The sequence below is a fragment of the Pholcus phalangioides genome, unplaced genomic scaffold (assembly GCF_987345545.1).
Source record: "Pholcus phalangioides strain wild (caught in Gottingen) unplaced genomic scaffold, Ppha-v1.0 ptg000015l_1, whole genome shotgun sequence".
Lineage (NCBI taxonomy): Eukaryota > Metazoa > Arthropoda > Arachnida > Araneae > Pholcidae > Pholcus > Pholcus phalangioides.
In genome coordinates, this window is record NW_028301608.1 from 16,732,734 (window position 1) to 16,750,590 (window position 17,857).

Sequence of the window (17,857 nt, forward strand, 5' to 3'; positions counted from 1 at the left end):
ATACTTAACTGGAAGTGTTCTCTGCTCAGCAAAAAACTGTGTAAGAAAATAATTCATTATCAGACAAGCAGATTTTAGTCAGTTGAGACCGCGAGCACAAGAGAAAACATTAGGTCCCTCAAATTAGAAAAATATATAAAGTTTGGGTTTTTCGGGGCCCTTGAGAAGTTTGGGTACATGGTGCACATGCCGTTAAATCCGCCTCTGTTCTCAGACTCTAAAGATCCATGCTTTCAAACTTATTCACCATGAAAAAGTGGTACCTTTCTGAAATGTCTCTCACTAGACATTTATAAAAGTCAGACTGAAGGAGCATTCGGAATTACACAATAGCATAAATACGCTTTATTCCAACATTAGTACAATAGCTACGGAGAAACACAACCGACCGCCATGGCCGCTAGAACTCGAATTGACAGCAATCGAACGGCGCGCTCATTGAAGCTCGCGCTGTGCGCTGTTGCCAAGTCATACATATAAATATAACACATATATAACACCTTCCCTTCTAAAAGAAAGTCTGCACTACAATGCACGAGTTCAGTTAAGCAACTCACTACACACCTAGTCTTTCAGGTGGTCGCCTGCGACATTGCGATCGCCTCAGATGAGGAGGTGATGAATCAACAGCTTGAGGATTCCTTGCCTTCGTTGGTTCATTTCTGATGGACTCGGTATTCTCCATCTGATAGGGGCCCCTCTGATTTATTGGGCTGCTGGGATACCTCGGAACCAGCTGAACGCGAAGGTGACACCGAAAGCCGTTGACGCAATTGGTCCCGATGCCGAACCACGTGACCCGAAGGAGTACTCACTTCCGACATGACCCCACCCCTTGAAGCGGAGACCGTTCCTGGCATCCACCTTGGGCCACTTGCGTAGTTTCTGCACCATACCTTATCCTCAGGTGCAAACTTGGGTTTGAGATCGGGATCCTTTGCCAGATGTTGACCCGGTTTCAACAGGTCCAACCTGCTTCTCATGACTCTGTTGAACATCGCCGTACCAGGAGCTTGACCAGTTGATGAGACAGGTGTCCTTCGATAGTGAAACAGAAATCTGTCAAGCCTTTCTTGGAAGGAGCCGCCCTTAATTTTCCTCAAAGCATCCTTCATGGAGCGCACCGCTCTTTCAGCCAACCCATTTGACTGCGGGTGATACGGCGCAGCTCGGACATGGATGACTCCGTTCCTACGAAGGAAATCCGAGAACTCCTGACTAGTGAACGATGTTGCGTTATCACTGACGATTGTCCTGGGCAGTCCGAATCTCGCAAAGAGGGATCGTAATGCAGCGACCGTAGCAGCTGACGATGTCGAAGACACCGGAATTGCCTCTAACCACTTAGTGGCAGCATCCACTACTAACAAAACGATGTGGTTATCAAACGGGCCTGCATGGTCGATATGAATTCTGCTCCAAGGCTCCGTTGTGGAAGGCCATGGTGCCAAGGTTGATGGAGCAACGGAAGCTTCGACTTGACAATCGATGCACGAACGTACCAAGTCCTCAATGTCCTTATCAATATTCGGCCACCACACAGACTGTCTAGCCAAGGCTTTGAGAGCACCCATACCTTGGTGACCCCCATGAAGCTCCGACAGCATGTACTTCCTGTACTTTGGTGGCACATATATTCTATTCGCACGAATAATAATACCGTTTTCCACCGTTTTCCGAATTCAGTTCGGCAGAGCCAGAAAGGACGAATTTCAGCCGTTACACACCTGGGCCAGCCTTGTGCTATGTATCTCTTCACTTTCAACAGAACAGGATCAGCATCTAACTCCTTCTGGAAATGAAATCTAGTCACCGCGCTATCATCCATAGATTCCAGCAATAATATTACATCAGCAGGCGTTGGAGAATCAGTCACAGTTGTCGGCACAGGTAGCCTACTGAAAGCATCAGCATTAGTATGAGAAGATCCTTTCCGATACACAATGTTGTACGAGTACCCCGATAGTACAAGCGCCCATCGCTGAATGCGAGAAGCAGCCATTGGAGCCACTGGTTTAGTCTCAGAAAACAGGCTCACTAGGGGCTGATGATCGGTTACCAAAGTGAATGTTCTTCCAAGAAGATATTTCCGATACCGTGTAACCCCGAAGACCAACGACAAGGCTTCTCTTTCGATTTGGCTGTAGTTCCTTTCCGCTTTCGTCAGGGATCTAGACGCAAAAGCAATAGGACGATCGCCCACAGCTGAAGGATGAGACAACACAGCTCCTACTCCGTACGGACTAGCGTCACACTCGAGACGCACTTCCTTACTTTCATCGAAGTGGACCAGCAACGAAGACGTAGACAATCTTCTCTTTGCTTCTTGGAAGGACTTCCTCTCCTGCTCAGTCCATTTCCAACATGAATTCTTATTCAACAACTTATACAATGGTGCTAGCATAGAGGACATATTTGGAAGGAATTTTGCATAATAAGTCAGCAAACCTATGAAAGACCTCAGTTCATCCGCATTCTTTGGCTCAGGAGCTTTCTCAATGGCTTCCAACTTCGTTTGTACTGGATGTAGCCCTTCTGCATCGATTCTATGCCCCAGATATTCTACTGACGTCTGCATGAACGAGCACTTCGAGGGATGTAGCTTGATACCAGCTTCCTGCAAAGTACACAACACTTTGCTCAGATTCCTTAAATGATCCGAAACAGAGCTGCCTGTTATCAGCAAGTGGTCTAGGCAGCACAACGCATTTTCATGCCCTTGCAAGAGCTTGTCCATTTCTCTCTGAAAAATTGATGGAGCTGACGCTACCCCAAAAGGCAGTCTCGTGTACCTGAACAAACCTCTATGAGTGTTAATTACCAATAAGTCCATGGAAGCTTCATCCAGTTCTAATTGACAGTACGCATCCGATAAGTCGATCTTTGAAAAAGTCACTCCCCTTGAAAGACGAGCGAACAAATCCTCGACTTTGGGTAACAGATACCTCTCGAGATCTGTAACAACGTTGACGGTGAGCTTAAAGTCACCACACAGTCGGATCCTACCGTTCGCCTTTAGGACTGGTACTACAGGTGTCGCCCATTCCGATGACGACACTCGTTCCAAAACGCCTAAATCCAAAAGTCTACTTATTTCTTCTTCTACCTTCTTCTAATAAGCGTAAGGCACAGGACAAGCTTTGAAGAATTTCGGTGAAGCACAGTCTTTTCTTTTCAGACGGACCTTCACTTTTTTCAACTTCCCGAGACCCCCCGAAAACAGTTCTTGATGTTCATCCAAGACGGCCTGCAAGTACCGTGACGAAGATTTCACGTCAACCTGGATCGCGTTTGTAGAGATAGCCGGATCAATAGTGCACAATACCCCTAGTTCGCGGATCCAGTTTCGTCCCATCAAGATCAAGGAACACTGATCCACCACCAGGATCGGAAGCATTTCACATTTGGATTCGTACTTCACAGAAACATCCATCGCGCCCACTATCTTCAGACTATGCCTTGTAAAAGACCTGAACTTGATACGAGTCTCTTTCAAAGGTGGAAATCGACATCGGTGCTTCGCTCGGCATACTCCGAAAACGGTTCTTTCGCACGGTCGAATTCCCCGATTATACCGAAACCTGCCATCCGGAGCATATGAGGAAATCGCTTGAAGAAACTAAGCCTACCTCGCTAGCGCTTGCTTCTATCTTGTTCCCGTCCTGCCGAGACGATGATTTTCAACTCCTGCAGAATGACAATAGATCCCAAACTCGTCGCCACTGAAATGTCTCTCACTAGACATTTATAAAAGTCAGACTGAAGGAGCATTCGGAATTACACAATAGCATAAATACGCTTTATTCCAACATTAGTACAATAGCTACGGAGAAACACAACCGACCGCCATGGCCGCTAGAACTCGAATTGACAGCAATCGAACGGCGCGCTCATTGAAGCTCGCGCTGTGCGCTGTTGCCAAGTCATACATATAAATATAACACATATATAACACTTTCTTAGTTACTTTGTCCATAAACGATAGATAGGTAAAAATAAATTTTTATCAGTAAATATGTGCCTTCTTGGAAAACATTGAAAATAAATATAGAGAGTACAGTAATAAATTACATGTGAGAAACACATCAGCGAACTGGAACACATTCTGCAACCTATAAAATAAAACTGTTATAATTCTTTAACTGAAATTAATAACCGGTTTCTGATAAGCGTGTCGCATATAAAAAATCAATGTAGTATGACATTAACAAATATTTTATGACCAATAATATTAGTTAAATTGTCAAGTTTGTCAAAATTTAAACAGCGGTTGGTTGTATACGGTAAATGAACATTTGTAAAACGCGCAAAAAATAGCCCATGAATTTATCGCAAAAAACTTAGACAAGAATTGAACTGATCCTGGCCTATATCCCTTTCGAATTACAAAAAGCTACGATGACTATTTTCTGCACATTTTACTAATGTTAGTTTACCTCACATAAACATCAACCGTTAAAACTTTGAAGCAAACTTGATACTTTAATTAACACTATTGCTCATAATATTTGTTAACGTCATATTATACAGATTTTTTCTATGTGATATATTTATCAGAAACCGGTCATCAATTTCAATCAAAGAATTACAACAATTATAACAGTTTTATTTCACAGGTGGCAGAACATGTTGCAGTTCATTGATGTGTTTCTCATGCAATTTATTACTATACTGTATACTTATTTCCAAGGTTTTCTGCAAGAGGCACATTTTTACTGATAAAACTTTATTTTTACCCATTTATTGTTCGTGGACAAAAGTAACTAAGATAGGCATAATTTTTTCATGGCGAATAAATTTAAAATGTTTCTATGTTTAGAGTCTGAGAATGCTTCCCAGTAAGTAAAAGTTTTTGCTAAGCAGAGAAAAGTTCCATATATTGTATAAGGTAGAATTTTATTGTCACTTCGCAAAGATATCGAACTTCTGTGAACAAAGAAACAACAGGTCAGTGCAGGTGAAATAAAAGAGAATGTGCACTTTCTCAATGGATTATCACTAGTGGATAAAAGATTTCCCAAAAAAAAAGCATTGCTTTTACAGCTTATAATTTTTTGATGAAACAAAGAATGGCATTTATGAACTTCTGGATCAAAAATTTGATGTGAAACAAAAGTAATGTCACTGTTTCTAAGTTGTTTAGTCATCAAAGTGGTCTGAATTTTTTTTAACGACACACTATCTCTTTAAAAATTCAAAATAAGGAACAGTATCACAGCTTAGAACAGTACAGAACAGCTTTGTGAATAGTATCAATAACAAGAAAGTTTTCTTCTTTGAAAGCTCCCCGGGTTCCATAGTATTTGATCATGCGGTACTTTAAAAAACCTGTCACAGAACCCCAGGGTTCCATGGAACAACAGTTGGAAACCCATGGTCTACAAGACATTTCATCTAATCTTTTTGTGCAACAAATGTATTAGATGAATTATAAAAGTATGACAACCAGTTTCATAACACTGCTGCTGTGGTGGTCATAGTGATAGACTCGCATCGTAAGGACCTGGATTCAAACCCCACCGTCGCCACAGTGATAGTCGGCTGAAGTTGATTTTCTGTAATCGTCTAACAAAAATTTGCTTTCTTGAACTCTGCTGGCACACACATTCGGAAAACTGGGCAAATTCAGTCAAGACCCTTCTGAATAACTGCGGTCGACCTGATATCTGGTGTACATCCACTCCTTACCTCACTCCAGTAGTTCTAACATCCCTTACTAATAATTTTACTGATATCTCTTCCAAGAAGACTGATCTCGATTGTCTGCTTCAACATTATTTCATTTTGCCGATAATTTTGAATTTTTGCTGTCCCTATAGTCTTACCTTCTCTTCAATCTCCCCTTCGCGGTCTGTAAGAATATGGCCACGCTTCACCTTTATCCTTTTATACTTTATACTAACAAAGGGATATTACACAAATTTAACCCTGATGAACCTTGTCAGTATTGCAATCAACTAAATAGCTACAATGATCTTTTTCACCTGCTTAAGGAATGCACATTCTTTGCCCTTCAAAGACATACTCATATCTCTAAATACCTTCGCCATATCTACTCCTGATCAAACTTTTATCTAATTTTTAGCAACCCCTCTCCTTCTATGTGTCTACATTTTTTTCGATTTATTGAGGATATATCAAAAATTGTATTTTTTTTTTGGGGCAGTAGTTTCGACACCCTTTCTGTTGTTGTTTGCTTCCCATCTCTGCCCATGCGCCCAGGTAACATTTTATTTATTTATTTTTTCAATCTATCTGGATTCGAAACTATATTATGCATGTATATTTTTTGTGTTCAAACCTTATGCATTTGTTTCTATTTTGTGTGTGTACCTCCAATAATTTAATCACTAATATTTGTACTTGCCATCCACTGGTGTACTGATAGGCACGATTGTGCAAGTCATTAAAGGTTCAGTTCAGTTGATTTTCTGTCGTTTTCAACTTCGAATGTGAACCAATCTCCCCATTAAAAAGTCTCCCCACGCAGAGAGAACTACAATGGTACAAATGTTCAATCATTACACTCACTTCACTTCTTAGATATAGATGGCAGCACTGAAAAATCAGACAACACTATATATGCACTCAGACCATTGGGTACACACACTCACACTTCCGGCACAAATCACTTGGTACTAAATTGCCCATGGCGATAGACCAGAGTTGTGTTCAGTTTTGAAAGGGGGAAAAAAAATTCATAATACTTGTGAATCAAGTAAAAAGGGCGAAGATATTTTTACCTCGTCCTGAACATCTAGTATATGCTCTTCATCATCCTCTACAAATGAATGCACGATAGTTGGAAGGACAGTCATGTCTGCGTCCTTCTCAGTTTCACTCTTTTCTGAACGAAATTTGGACTTTATTGCCTGACGCAGGGACATCCCCGATTCAATCACCACTTATACCTATTGGATTCAGAAAGATCAACAATTTAATTCAAAATTAATTTTGAGTAAATTTCATTGCAAAAATAGAAAAATAAACATAAAAAACGCTAAAATGTACAGGGTACGCCGATTTAAATCACTTGATTTAAATCACAAAATTTAAATTGTTTTTTCTTTACGTAACGTCAATTAAATTGAAGTAAAAGTAACCCAGAATGGTATGTATGTTGCTGATGTGTGGTAATGTTCATGATTAAAACGCATATAGAAGATCTTTGGGTAAATACAGACTTGAACTTAATCTCTAGATATAGTGCAGAAAAAAAGCTGCTCTATTTCCAGATTTTGTGCGCGGAAGAAACTGCAGAAAAACAATAGGGAGTTGCACTTGGCACTTAGCTACACTGTACTAATTATTTTCAATGCATTACAATGTGCCGCTAGGGTTCCCGTGATAAAAAAAACGAAGGAATAATTTTCTTTTATAAAGCCTTCGATTCCATGCCCTAATTGCTATATGTTGCACCAACATAAATATCATTGGGCTTTCAACTTTACTTGGTATTAAAATTTCTAATTCACTAATTTTTTTTTTTACCAAAACTCATTGAATCTGTGATAGAATAAAAATGTGTAAACTATTCATCAACATCATGCAAGTCGGAAACACATTCACCAATTGCGCAAGAAATAATTTTGTCTCAATATAATTTGTTTTATTTAGTTGATGCTGAATGACCCTTTGGCTGTACATCCAGTGAATTGAGATACCTGCACCATATGTGATACTGAGTTGCCACCACGCATTCACTTTAATGGGCTGGGGGGGGGGGGTAGCTTCATGAATAAAAGCACCCTTCTCTACAAGAAAAATTTTAATCCATGAAGTTAATTTGGGCTCAACGACCTTTCATATTACATAAACGCAGATTTTTGGTGTTCGTATTTTTTGCTTGTAGTTTATTCATTGCTGTAGAATTAAATTTGAGTGATTACGAGGAAAAAAGCAGTTAGGTGATATGAAAATAAGTATTCTTAACAATTGATTAACAAGATGTTTTAATTAATAAGCAATAAGTTAATTTTAATTAAAAAAATCTGATTTTTTTACTTTTTTAATCATGATTTTTTCACACTCTGAAACTGTTACATTCAATATATGATACTATGTAACAATGAACCTCTCTGCCAATCATGCAAAGTATAATTCCCTAAATACCAAGCAAAGATAAATTTTGAAAAAAAAATTCACATTCCTCTGTGAAATCAAACCCTGAACCTCTCACTGTCCAGGCGAGTGCTGCACCATTAAGCTAAAGAGGACAGACATTTACTTCCCTCGTGATGAATGGGACCTCATCATTCCATTGTATGACGAAGTCCATGGGCTAACATTGTTATGAGCATTGCTGAGTTTGGAGGCTGTCTACTGGCACAGTCCTGTTCAGCAAAAGAAAAGAAAATGTCTGTCCTCTGTAGCTTAATGGTACAGCACTTGCTCAGACAGTGAGAGGTCAAGTCATGATTATGGGGGGATTTAGAACCGCTTCGGTTCAGTCGAAAATCATGCTTTGCTCTGAAAAACAATTGGCTACAGACATGCCAACATTGACTTAAAGCTTGTCAGCAGTGATGAATGTTCAGCTTTCCCATGAGGAAGGGTTACCCCCCCCCCCCCAGGACAACATAATCATAATACTACAAAAAATAATCACTCGAAATTTTAATTTTTTTAAATTTTAATTCAAAGTTCATTGAATATAGCACCTCAGTGGCACTGGAACCTAGAGGGCTTGGGCTACATGGGAGCCCCCACCTCCTGAAACATTCTGAGAGTCCCTTAATAATTCTTGAATATTCAATGTAAACCAACCTGCATACTCCCTCGTGGGCCGTATATATGGATGCCTAGCAACCCTAGACCCCCCCCCCATCCCCATTTTCTTCGTATCAGAGCTCCTATGATGAAACATTCTTTCCGACACAAGTTCCACAAGTTCGACCATGCACTATGCAAATGAGCCAGGTCGGACCCGCCACGCTGAACCATTCAAAAACCTGTTTTTAGTCCACAGAGTGGAGGTGGTTTTGATGGAAAACATTTTTTTGCATGTTTGGGCATTGAGTAGAGCAAACAGCTTCTATAGCAGAAAGCCTCAGCATGAGACTTTGACGTCACTGAAGTCGCCCATTTCACATGCAGCTGTTGGATAAAGCAGGCCGACACCTATGCGAAATCTTTACCTTTTTTACAGTATATGCAATGACTATAGGTGAAATGGAAGACTTCAGTGACATCGCGAGCTTCATGCTGAGGCTTTCTGCTATAGGTGGTGTTGGTAAAGCGGTGGGTTTAGACGCTGTTTTACAGACTGCCTTTTGCACACAGACAAAACAGATCGGCTCCGAGTTTGTCTTCTCTCAAACTCTCTCACATGCGTACACGAATTCATTGTTATGGTAAAGATTGATACGATTTCATAAAAATAAGTAAAACACCACAATAAACTCAAAGACCCGATTTTTTTAAACCGATTTCTGTAATATTTAGAGTGTCTTCCATAGCTCTGTAGTTCATTGCACCCATCCGTAGAAACTACTAACAATCTGTAGCAGTTAGCAACTCTGGGGCTGGCTTCTTTTTTTTTTGCTTGTCATGCCCTGCCAAAGGTTCTTACTATGTTCTCGGAAAAGTCACCGGAGTTTTAATATTTTTGACCCTTTTTCGGAAAATAATGTTTGGCTGGTAAAGAATTGGTCTGGAACCTAGATTTTTTTTTTTTTCAATTTGTCAGGCTCTGCAACAAGTAGTGTATATTCAAAGTACAATTGACTGGATGCCAAGCAAACATAAATTTTGGAAAGAAAATTCACTTTCTTCTATGGGGGAATCATACCACCAACCTCTCACGGTCTTCTGCGATTCATCTTCAACTCTGCTTGTATCTGATCCCTCATACTCTGCATTTTAATGGTTGTTGTGCAGCCACCTGGTTGATGTTAGCTACATATAATACTTGTTATAAACCTAAACACATACTCTCAGATGATGTCTCTCTCCACTACTCAAAGATTTTAGCAGTGTGCAGTTTGCCGCGTCTTCACCCTGACAGTGGGTTGGTGGCACTGTTTGAAGGCGAGGAGCAGGATGAATCCTAAATCTATAATCAAGTGTCCCGGAGATATTTCAAAGACCTTCAACTGTGATCAAAAGCGAATTGGATAGGGTGTACTGAGCTGCCCGAGCACAATGGGGTGCTCTGCCTTTCTGTCATACAATCCTTGATCAATCAAATTTATTTATTTTATTGAATCAAATTTCTGATTGCGCTTTTTGCAATATGATTTTATACAACTTTCTATGATTATTTATTATCCGTGCCTGTTGCACTTTGACTTTAACTTGATTAATTTGATTCTTCATTTTACATAATTTTTAATTTCCTTTCACTATATGTAATCTTTGACGTATTAATAAATATTGGTTTTGCCGGAGATGCTTTGGACCTCCTCCCTTCAGGGGGGGGGGGGGAAAGCGAAGAGATTACGTTGCTTCTTGCGACACAGCCTGGGTGTCTCCAGTGTGCTGATGCGAAGATGAATTCAGGAAAGAAAATTCAACTGCCCCTGCGGGTAATCAAACCCATGTCCTAACTTCCTGGGTGAGCATGCTAGATCACTATGCTACAAAGGTAACAAACCTCTTTCCTTAAATCTTGTGTGCTCTGGACAAGACCATACATGTACAGTCGTACCTAGCTCTGGCCAAAGAGCTGACACTGCCACCAGATGGTAATTAACCTGAAGATGAATTCATCTTTGCATCAGCCAGCTGTAGAAACCTTTGTATGAATGGCAGAGAGTGAAAACATCTTTAGATAAGTCACCATCTGGTGGCAGTGTCTGCAATTCTTAGCTTTGACCTGAGTTGGGTCCCACTGTCCATGTATAGTCCTGTTCAGTACACACGAGCTCTAAAGACAGAAGTTTGTTTCCATTGTAGCATAATGTGTCTAGCATGATCACCCGCAGACACAGTTGAATTTTTATTCCTCTCCGCATCAGCCAGCTGTTGAAACCTCTGACTAAAATACATATTGCCAGGCTTTATTGCCAACAGGTAATACTAGCCATTGCCTTGCAATTTAACACTGCAATGCCCCCCGTGAAAGGCTTTCCAAGATGCCCCAGGTGTTTTTATGAATTTGTGTTCAGGCTCTTAACTAGACTGGAGCACTGCCACTCAAAAATGTTCTTATTTCACATAATAACTTTTCAAGAAGGGGGCCCCTGAGAAGGCACACTACGGTCGTGTTTATATGTTGAGTCCCGGTTTTTCAGTCCCATTAGCAGCCCCCCCCCCCCCATATTCACAGTTAGTTATTTTGTATTCTGATTACAGCACAATCCAGTGACTCACTTCTAACTGAATATCTAGTCACAAACGTGTGAACGCTGTAACGACGAACGAGATCCAGTGATGATGTGATCAGGTCGCAGTCATTTGTTTACATCGAGGTGACAGCACATCTCCAGGCTAATCAATCAGTGAACTGTCATCATCATCACGATCTTCATCTCGTAACAGTTTGTTCAGCTCTCGGAGTCTCTACCGAATGAAAATCCGAGCGAGTGCTTCACCGAACATAACGACAGAGGAATCCGCAGTTCGTAAATTCCGTAGATACTCCCGTTTAACATACCTCATTAAATCTCACGAAAGTCAATTGTCCAGGCTGACGCCATATTTAACTTAAACAAGAAAATTAGTCGTAGTTGTATCCGATAAAAACACCGAACAGGAAATGACCTTGAAGACAACATCGAGAGTATGAATTACTCTGACCATACATCCTGTTATAAAATTTGAGCATGTTAATTTTGGCGAGACTTCACGATAATTAAAAGTACGATTATGTTTGGCATTTTCTTTTCAATATTAAACGTATTCATCAATGAAATAGACTATCGGTGAGATGACCATATTTCCTCGAGAGAAATACGGGACATCGCCAATTATTGCCAAAACCAAACAAAGTTGCCAAATATTGTTGAAATTACGGAAAAATCACAATGGCGGGAAATGATGCAAATTGCAGTGGACTACAATGTATTCCACGAAAGACAAACGTTCAAGGCAAATGTGGGAGATTAATATTCTCATATATAGTTGTAATTATCGTAAAATAATTTATGAGTTGAAAAATAATGTCAATCTTTGACTTCAATAAAGAATAAAAATTCAAGTTGGCTTCGTGTAAAATACGGGAAAAACCGGGACACTTTTGCCACAAAGTCGGGACGGCCAAAAAAACAGAAAATACCGGGACTGTCCCGGGAAATACGGGACGTATGGTCACCCTAACTATCGGCAATTTTTTTAAATGTTGTTTACCTTTTTGTGACTATCACACACGTCGTCTTCCGCTATCAGACAAATTTAATATATCGAATAAATGCGGCCTATATTTAGGCTGACCATATTTCCTCGAGAGAAATACGGGACATCAGGATTCCAAATACGGGGAAATATGGGACTTCGCCAATTATCGCCAAAACCAAACAAAGTTGCCAAATATTGTTGAAATTACGGAAAAATTACAATGGCAGGAAATGATGCATTACTGCAAATTGCAGTGGATTAAAATGTATTCCACGGAAAAAAAGCGTTTACCAAGGCAAATGTGGGAGATTAATATCCCATATATAGTCTATAAGGTTTTCGCGGCCATCATTTGATAAAAATTGTTTTTTCGGGTTCGAAGACCGTCGTCCGTTTGAGTTTGTTCTCAACGTTTCCCCAACACTAGTGGTTGGCATCATCAGGAGAATTGATAAACTTGATTGATTGACTTTGATCCAGTTTATCAATTCTCCTGATGATGCCAACCACTAGTGTTGGGGAAACGTTGAGAACAAACTCAAACGGACGACGGTCTTCGAACCCGAAAAAACAATTTTTATCCCATATATAGTTGTAACTATCATAAAATAATTTGAGTTGAAAAATAATTTAAATTTTCGACTTTAATAAAGAATAAAAATTCAAGTCGGCTTCCTGTGAAATACGGGAAAAACCGGGACACTTTTGCCAAAAAGTCGGGACGGCCAAAAAAAGAGAAAATACCGGGACTGTCCCGAGAAATACGGGACGTATGGTCACCCTACCTATATTCTACTGACGAGATAGCTTTTGAATCCCTTTTTTCGATTAAAACCATATCTGAAAAAAATCTGATTGAGATACTAGGTGTAGTATAAATGCTGCCATCTTGTGACTAATGTTTTAGTTTCTCAATAACGACATTAGATGGTAGTAGTAGTTCTAGTTCCGTGATGGAAAATGTTAAGCGCTAAATTCAAACCGAATTTGTAGCCCAGTGCTCGATTCATTACATTGTTTTTCCTTCAAACGCAGAATAAATGCATGACTTTCTGCAGATAAATTGGGTCGCAATAAATGAGCTTGCATGAGCGCAAACACATTTTAATTTTTATATAGGAAGCGTAGTCGCTTTGGGGGGGGGGGTGCGACTGAGCAGGACTGAGGCCACACCTTGAAAAAGTGCAGTAAAACCTGTCTAACACGGACACTGTGTGAGACGGAAACCTGTTGTAAACGGAATGAAAATATAGTCTGTTTAATGATTTATAATGCACCTTTATAAAACGGAAATCTGTCGAAAACGGAATATTATTTCAGTCTATTCACATTCCGTTCGTACAGGTTTCACTGTATATTATTTACTTCTTTAAGGGCCACACCGGGTTTCCGGGAGATGAAATTGGTCCCCCCAAGTTGTACTATAGAAGAAAAAAAAAGCCTTCTTTTCATGAAAATGAAACAAGGTGACTGTGCACTTTGACTATGAAAATGATTATAATTATTCCAAATTAGTGTCATGGTTTAACTATCAACTAGTTGGGGAAAAAAGGTAACATCTCTTAATTCAATGTTATCCCCATTCTTTAACCGTGGGCAATACACCTTCTAAATCGAGCATGCAACAAACCTCGGTCTGTCGCCAATATAGGGGTACAACTTTCTCTGTCAGAGGTAAATGAGTTGTGGTGGAAGTGCATCTGTAGCTAATGTTGTATGTCAAGTTAATGCCGTCATCTACATTCCAAATTATACAGTCTAACGTCCTGTTACAAACACCGACTCTATATAATCGTGATACTATGCGGATTACCCGCTTTTCTCCACTGCAATGCTTCTTGAAGTTTTGCAACCCTCCCCCCCCCCCCCTGCCATAGTCATAGCCAACGCCCTTGAACGCCAACCTACTGGCCAGGTGCGCGGAGCCGGACCTTAATCCTGCAAACTATGTAGCTGCATATGTGCCAATTGAATGGAGGCGATTGTTTAGGGCGATTATCTATCACCAAAATACTATTCGTTTGCACTTGAAAATGTCCAGAACCGGCCCCCAGAACCATATGAAGACATACATATACTCAATGTATATGAAGGCGTCTTACTGAATCCTAATGCATAGTGTGATCAGAGACGTACACAGGTGGGGTGGTTTCATAGGGGCTCGTGCCCCTCCCCCGGACTATCAAAAATTTATTTTTGATGCAAAAAAAAAATATTTTTTTAAATTGAAATTTCGGAAGAAAATACCTTTATATGTTATTATAATCAATTTCTGTTAATTTCAATGTTATTTGAAGGCTATGAATTCAAAATTTATCTTTAATAAATTCATTGCGACCCATCCTCTAAGCCATATAATGATAAATCGTATGAAGGCCCCTGGCCCGCGGACCAAACATGGCCCTGGGGATTATCTGATGCGGCCTCCCTCCTCAAACCTAATTTTGTAAAAATGAACTAAGCGGCACATTTTCAGATCACTTAAATGGTCCGGAACACAGTTCCAGAACTCTTAAGCGATTCGTGACACATTTAGAGATCCCTTGAGTGACATGCGACGTAGTCTTAGAGCACTTAAGTGGCCCCCAGTGCGGTTCTACATCACTCAACTTACCCGTGGTACATTCTCAGATTATTTAAGTGATCCGCGGCATATATTACGAATCAATTGAATGATGCGTGACACAGTTCCAGAGCACTTAAGCGGCTCGGACACATTTCTAGATCACTTGGATCCGCGAAACCTTTAAAGATCACTAAAGTGGCACTGTAGTGCCCTTGTCAACAGGGGGGAATGCTACTTCAAGTGCCCACAAACTATCGAAAGGTTTTAATCGTTTTTGACGCACCGAGTAAGATGTCATTAAAAATTATTTTATATTTTCGCAAAAGGTGGTTGATGACATAAGCATTATCCAAACCCCTCTCCCCCCTTGTCATCAAAAGTCAGCAAATCGGAAACCCCCTCCGAATCCCCATCGATGCTGACGTAATACTTTAATGGCCCCTTAGGTATTGGCCTGATATTTTGTTCAACATTTAAACAATATTTAAAACTATAAATTATCATGAAAATCTTAGTATGGGGCCATATCAAAAATCAATACCCTATTCTAGGAGGAATGGGGGGTACATGACTACCTTATGTGTGACTGTTACTAAATCGACATTTTTTTCATCCATTGAACAAAAGAATTTTTTAACAAGTTCTGGCATTCAAAGGAAGCAGTTATCGTTAAATATTATATTTAGTCGAAGCAATAAAATCCAGTTTTGCGGCCCGGTGTGATTGTACCCTTCGTACCTGCCTACGTCTGGTCATGGTTAATTCATGGATCCCCAGAACAGTCCAATAGATATTCTGCATATCTAACAGCCACTTCAAAGCACTGAGAACAAGAATAAATGAATGTCGCCAGTACCAATACCTTCTAAAGCCGAAGCTTGCTCTAGAAGGTGTTGCCAGTACGCTCCAAGGAGGCATGATGCACACTTCGAGAACCACTGCTCCACTGGACAAAAGAGAAATGTTATCGACGTACAGTGTTTCACAACTGGAATTTCGTGGCCAAATGCATTTGGCAATATTTCTGTCTCCAATAGACCCCAATCAAGTTTATTTCGAAGTCCCCTTCACTGAAGCTCTGTCAGCCTGCTGTTAGGGTCACCATTAGAAACGGCATATGAGGCTCCGCACCCGGGCGGCAGGTAAGCTCGAGCCACCTTGATCACCGGTTTCATATTAAATGTACATTAAAGAAAAAAATTCCATGTTCAAGAGGAAAACAGAAATGATTCCTTTGAGCCAACGGGAGTTCTTGTGATTGTGGTCTCTAAAGATTTCACAAGTTTAATTGTTATATAACCTCCAAAATTTTCGAGTCAGTACCACTCAAACGATATAAATTTATATAACAAAAACTTCTTTTACTACGCATATCAAGAGACGTACATTTAATATGAAACTGGCGATCAAGGGTGGCTCGAGCTTACCTACCGCCCGGGTGCGGACAGTGCCGTTTTAACGCATGGGCCGCACACCCGGGGCCTCACAAAAATGAGATTTGGTTGAAATTTTCTAGAATTTACCTTTTAGGACCTCAGAAACATCACTTGGCCTGGGGGCCCCATGATGCTCTTAAGACGGCCTTGGGTGCGAAGCCTCATTTGCCGCCCTGGCAAAGGTATATCCTGGCAGGAGGCTGACAAAGATTCAGTAAAGAGGACTTCGAAATCACTGAGCTCTAAGGAAAGTTTACTACTAGCTCAGTGTTCGAAATAAACCTGATTTTTTTTTCCCAGAAGAAATCCGCACACCATTTTTTACCATGCAAACTATTCATTCGTTCGGCATATATACGCTCTAGCGAAGGAAAATCTCTATCTCCTCTGTAGCTTAGTGGTCAGAGCACTCGTCCGGCAATCGAGGGTCCCGGTAGAGGCAGAGATGAGTTTTTTCCTTCCTTAAAAAATTAACATCTCAAATAATAAATATCTTTACAACATCCAGTCTTCCGTATATCTTGTATTCATGACTATACGTCCCGCTTTTTCTGGGTTCTTTCATTTTTTTTGTTTCAGAATTATTTTACCATTCCTAATAATGCAGATAACTTAATCCTTGAAACACCACTTATTTTGTGAGCCATCATCATCACTTATCCTGTATAGATGATATATATAACGAGATTATTTTTATTAAGAAATTTCTTCACAGGCATTTTTGGTATTCGAGGGATCGGACAAATGAGAAACCGAATTTTTCCCTTTGCTTTCATGTGACTATTTTGGAACAAATTCTGGGTAAGGGAACCAAATGCACACTTGCCCCTAGTAATAGAGTACAGGGGTGGCCCTTGGGCATACGACCCATTACGGCCGCATGGGTGCCGCATCCAAGTTTAATTGGTAAAAAAAGTTCCATTGGCCGAAAAAAATCAAAGAAAATGTTTTCTGTCTGCTCTGGAGGCGCAAAATCCGAGATTGAAAGAAAAAAAAGGGACGAAAAATTTTTTTATATATATTTTTTTAAAAATAGTGTTTTTTTTTCCGGAAATTGTTTGGATAAGTTGTGAGGGAGATGCATGACCTCCAAGGGTAGGGATGAAAGAGCTCCAACTTGGGAGCCTTCTTTTTTCTCTTTTTTCACACTATAATTAACTGTAGAAGGAGCCCTCCATCAAAAATCTGGCTTGGGTCCCGCGAAAGATTCCAGCCTAGGGGTACTCCTCACACTGAGCTATATATATATAACGAATTCAGTTAGCTATAAGTTTACTTCACTGAGCTATAAGTTTACTTCACTGAGCTATAAGTTTACTTCACTGAGCTATAAGTTTACTTCACTGAGCTATAAGTTTACTTATAGCTTAGTGGCACTGAGCTAGAAGTAAACTTTACTTATAGCTCAGTGCTTAGTGGTTTACTTATAACTCAGTGCAGTTTTGCTGGCTTTCAGAGCAAAAGATGACCGATAAATTGCAGTCACGAAAAGTAACATAACAGACCTAACATAGTCAAGTCAAGTTTATTTCATAGTCAAGTCAAGAGTGGTGGGAAATTAATTTTTTTTTTTTTCCTC

At 40.1% G+C, this 17,857-nt stretch overlaps 1 protein-coding gene across 1 annotated transcript in view; it reads right to left on the reverse strand.

Annotated features, from left to right (window-relative positions):
- LOC149075564 (GRAM domain-containing protein 4-like) overlaps window positions 1-11,630 on the reverse strand; it is a 62,002-nt gene extending 50,372 nt beyond the window's left edge. Inside the window, exons 1-2 of the mRNA XM_089243053.1 lie at window positions 11,314-11,630; window positions 6,744-6,911 (exon numbers count right to left, since the gene is read on the reverse strand). Of these exons, the coding sequence (XP_089099179.1) occupies window positions 6,744-6,887 (144 nt within the window). The 5' untranslated portion in view covers window positions 6,888-6,911; window positions 11,314-11,630. The remainder of the gene's footprint in view (window positions 1-6,743; window positions 6,912-11,313) is intronic.
- Window positions 11,631-17,857: the final 6,227 nt, after the last annotated feature.